The following is a 3,710-nucleotide window of genomic DNA, read 5'->3' on the forward strand; positions in this document are numbered from 1 at the left end:
ACAAAGCTCTTTGTTGTAAACTTTTTCCAATCTGTCAATTAAGCTTACATGCAATTGTCACAGTGTTGTAAAGAACTTATGTGCAAATCTCAGAATCTTGTAAAGAACCTCTAGTCTGGTAATTAAACTAACGTGTCTGGAATGCTAAACTAATCCAACTATAAAATGAATTAGGATCAATCATTCAGACGAACAATTTACAAAATCCAAAAAGCTCGAGCAGTCACTCAATCCGACAGCAACGTTTAACGGCAGAGAAGCGACAATGCGACAGTTTAACAGTACAAGCGATAAGACCGTTTGGTATTCTTTAATACTTACTATGTATTGTTCATTTCGCCCCTATTACTGTTTCAGTTCGATATTGTATCATATCGTATAATACCAATAAAGGTTATTATCAATGCTGCGAAGTTAAAACAACAAAAAGTAAACTACAGAATCTTCCTCTAACACGATCAGCGCGAACTTACAAGAGAACATCAGAAATCATTCGAAAATATTGGCCGGTGAATTCCAATATTAGTTCCTGGAATTTAACCAGACCAAATCAAAATATGCCTAAAATGTGATTCGCAATTATTTTGGTTACGCAATTATTTTGGTGTTAATCAGATTGCAGAAGAAATTCAGGAACAGCTCATTGAAATCCAAAATGATAAGAACTACAGGAATGCCTCTGAATCAGTTTCTCTTGAACAGCCCTGGAGTAAAGAAGCAATTTCACACACTACAACTCGGAAAATCGCCTTGCGCTATTCTGTATGACTTACTTATGTGAACAAAGGTTTTCTGTTTTGCTTGTAATTAAAAACAAGGTCAGGAATCGACTGGAAGCAAGTGATGATATGCGCGCAACTTTTAGCAATAGTATTAGCTCCGGAATTGCCGAACTTGTAAAGAAGATGCAAGTTCAAATATCACATTGATGGAAAAAAAGCTAAACAGAATTTTCTTTTAAAAATGTTCCTTCTTTTCCACATTATAATGTTACTCTAAGTTTAATTAACACGCCGAAAGTTCTGATTAAAATATATTTTCAAATTAATAGGATTTATTATTTTTAAACCTGGTGAATCATGCTACAAATAAAAAAGCTAAAGTGGTTCTTGTGTTACGAATAAACGCAAAAAAGTTCCATGACAAAAAAAATATAAAGATTCATAAGTGGCTGTGTTGTGATGTACTAATTGGCATGTACCAAAATGTTGTGACTATGAATCTGAATCCATTCAATCTTTTTCTGTAAGACTTGGATGCTATCACTACATAGAATTGTACAATGTTCTGATAGTTTAGCAATGTATGCTAAGATCGCTATACCAATGTGTGCTAAAAAGGAGCACTTTATGAATGTGCGCTAGTAAAGGGTAGAAATAAAGAAAATATTGCAGCCCTTTTGTCACATTGAGCAAACTTCCAAAAAAAAGAAGTAATTTTTCATTTTACTCTGGTCAAGAAATGGTTCGGAACCAGTAATCTAAAATGTCGTAAAATGTTTGAAGTGAACTATGGAACTAATCCGAAACGAACATAATGATCTATGCTTCTTCATCAATGACTCGTCATTCCGTCTTCACTTTCGCTCATTATTGTCCTCCTCATTTGAATAATATCTAGCTTCACTTTTCGAGGCTTGTCTATTATTAGGATCAGGAATAATGCTGAAATGGTGCTTTCTTCCTTTATCTGTTGCTTTTTCGTCATGCAAAGTTAACCATATTGTGTTGATGCCATTCTCCTCTTCTCTCGGTTTCATGATATCATCCTGCAATATCATTGAACTGAATGATAACTCGACTCTCGTCTCTCTTATTTCAACACCTTCGACATAACAATCAGCAAGCAATACATCATTTTCTTATCATGGCCATATTAAGAACAGATAAAAGATAAAAGATAAAATATCAGTTCCCTAAATTTTAGCTATCAGATATCCCAACTTATTTATGAGACGAAACTGGTGAAAAAAAAATGAATTTTTCATCAGAATTGTCATACCATTCCTGCTAGGCAAAAGTACATTCATCATTTTCTAGTACGGAAAATGCGTCATTCATATCCTTTGTTAACAATCGAATGATGTTTGCGATCTGAAATCATAGTTCTATCTATCCACACTTTCGTTTGCTTTTTGTGGCTTTGAAATTTATGGATGAATTTGAGCGAGTTCTTGAACACTATAAGGAAGCATCAATTGGAATTCCATTATTGAAAAAGTATTTCTGCAAATAACAAACACGACTAGAAAGTTCTTAGATGGTTAAAATCATGTGAAATGTACAGAAAAGGTTCTGAATAGTGCGAAAATTTTGTGTATAGAAAAGTGGCAGTGCTGGAAAGAATTCTTTTTAATTAATATGGAAAATGGTATCGGCATATGGGTTGTAAGACGTTTAACAGCACGTGATTCACAAACGGCATTAGAGGAAGCTATGAGAATGTCATTTTTGATTAGTGCAGATGCAGTGCATCGCAACTATAAGGAAAAACATGAGGAATGCCATAAACCAGACCTCCATGAGGGTGTCATAGTCAAGATAAATGTTAATCAGCGTTACGCTACAAAGGCTACTGTCGCGAATTTCGAATATCGCGAAGCTCTAAATAAAATAAAATGATTAAATAAATTAATTACAAATCAGTCACACAAATTGTAACAATGTCATGAGTCATTCAACCAATTTTACATTCCTCAAATTCATTGTCTCATGCGTTTTCCTTTATCATCTTCATCTAAGTTCACATCCTTTCCTTTTTTTTATAAAACAAAGCACACTCACTTTGTCTAAGAACCGATTTTAATTGCTATGCTTAATGTTGCAAACAGAGCCTTTTGTTGTAATTGGATTTTGACAATCCAAAGAAAAATCTAATGCAATGTTTGTTACAAACCACACCCTTAAATATGCTCATTGTGTTAATTAAAATTGTATATATACTCAAGGCTATAACTGGATGGCATCATTCATTTTTTTCTCTTTTTCAAACACTCAACCAAGGACTGCACCGTACATTGTATCCTCTACTCTCTTCGATAAATATTTTATTGCTATCCTCTGCGTTATTACAATTTACTATCTTCTGCGAATAAATAACTTCCTCCTGAACCGAACGAAGAATACCTTCTCAGAATATTCGTCTGTGCCTAAGAACAAACCCTTCCAAATCAAACCCACTAAATCAAACCTTTATTTTCAATTTTTCCTACACAGCTACTACTCATAGTGTATTGAAACGAATTGCAAGTGTTATCGTGAAATTTTTTTTTTATCGTGATATAACTCTATTTTGTATTAATTGAAAAATTTTTTTTTATCGCGATATAACTCTATTTTGTTAATTGAAAAAAGGGGGTTAATATTTTTAAAGTATGACTTACGTACATTTCTATCGCGTAGCGGATTGTATTGTGAATGTACGGCCAGTTGAAAGTTTTATTATAATCCGTATGTCAAGTAGCATGGAACGATTTCCAATATGTGATTAAGAGTGAATATCGAGGAAGTATTGTAGATACAAGTCCGAGGAATATTGCGAGAGGAATTATCAAGCTAATCAGTCTATCCCCTCCTATTCAAAATTGAGGATTATATATGTTAAAAGATGGGAATGGTTTACATTAAACATCGTAACAAGATCTAATGAGAAGATTAAGATGTGAATTTGGAGAAAAATGTACATTTAGATAGATATTGCAAGCAATTGCT

General features: G+C 33.4%; 2 protein-coding genes across 2 annotated transcripts; both read left to right on the top strand.

Moving 5' to 3' along the window:
- Positions 1-188: 188 nt before the first annotated feature.
- LOAG_13527 (hypothetical protein) lies at positions 189-768 on the top strand (the record flags this gene model as incomplete). The annotated part of the gene is made up of 3 exons (XM_003149033.1): positions 189-303; positions 358-509; positions 616-768. Coding segments are annotated over 3 exons (420 nt in total), but the record flags the coding sequence as incomplete, so codon positions are not given.
- Positions 769-2,360: 1,592 nt separating this feature from the next.
- LOAG_13528 (hypothetical protein) lies at positions 2,361-2,621 on the top strand (the record flags this gene model as incomplete). Its single annotated transcript, XM_003149034.2, has 1 exon — positions 2,361-2,621. One exon carries the CDS (start codon positions 2,361-2,363, stop codon positions 2,619-2,621), a length of 261 nt encoding a protein of 86 aa, XP_003149082.2.
- Positions 2,622-3,710: the final 1,089 nt, after the last annotated feature.

The sequence above is a fragment of the Loa loa genome, assembly GCF_000183805.2.
Source record: "Loa loa unplaced genomic scaffold supercont3.119, whole genome shotgun sequence".
NCBI classification, from domain to species: domain Eukaryota; kingdom Metazoa; phylum Nematoda; class Chromadorea; order Rhabditida; family Onchocercidae; genus Loa; species Loa loa.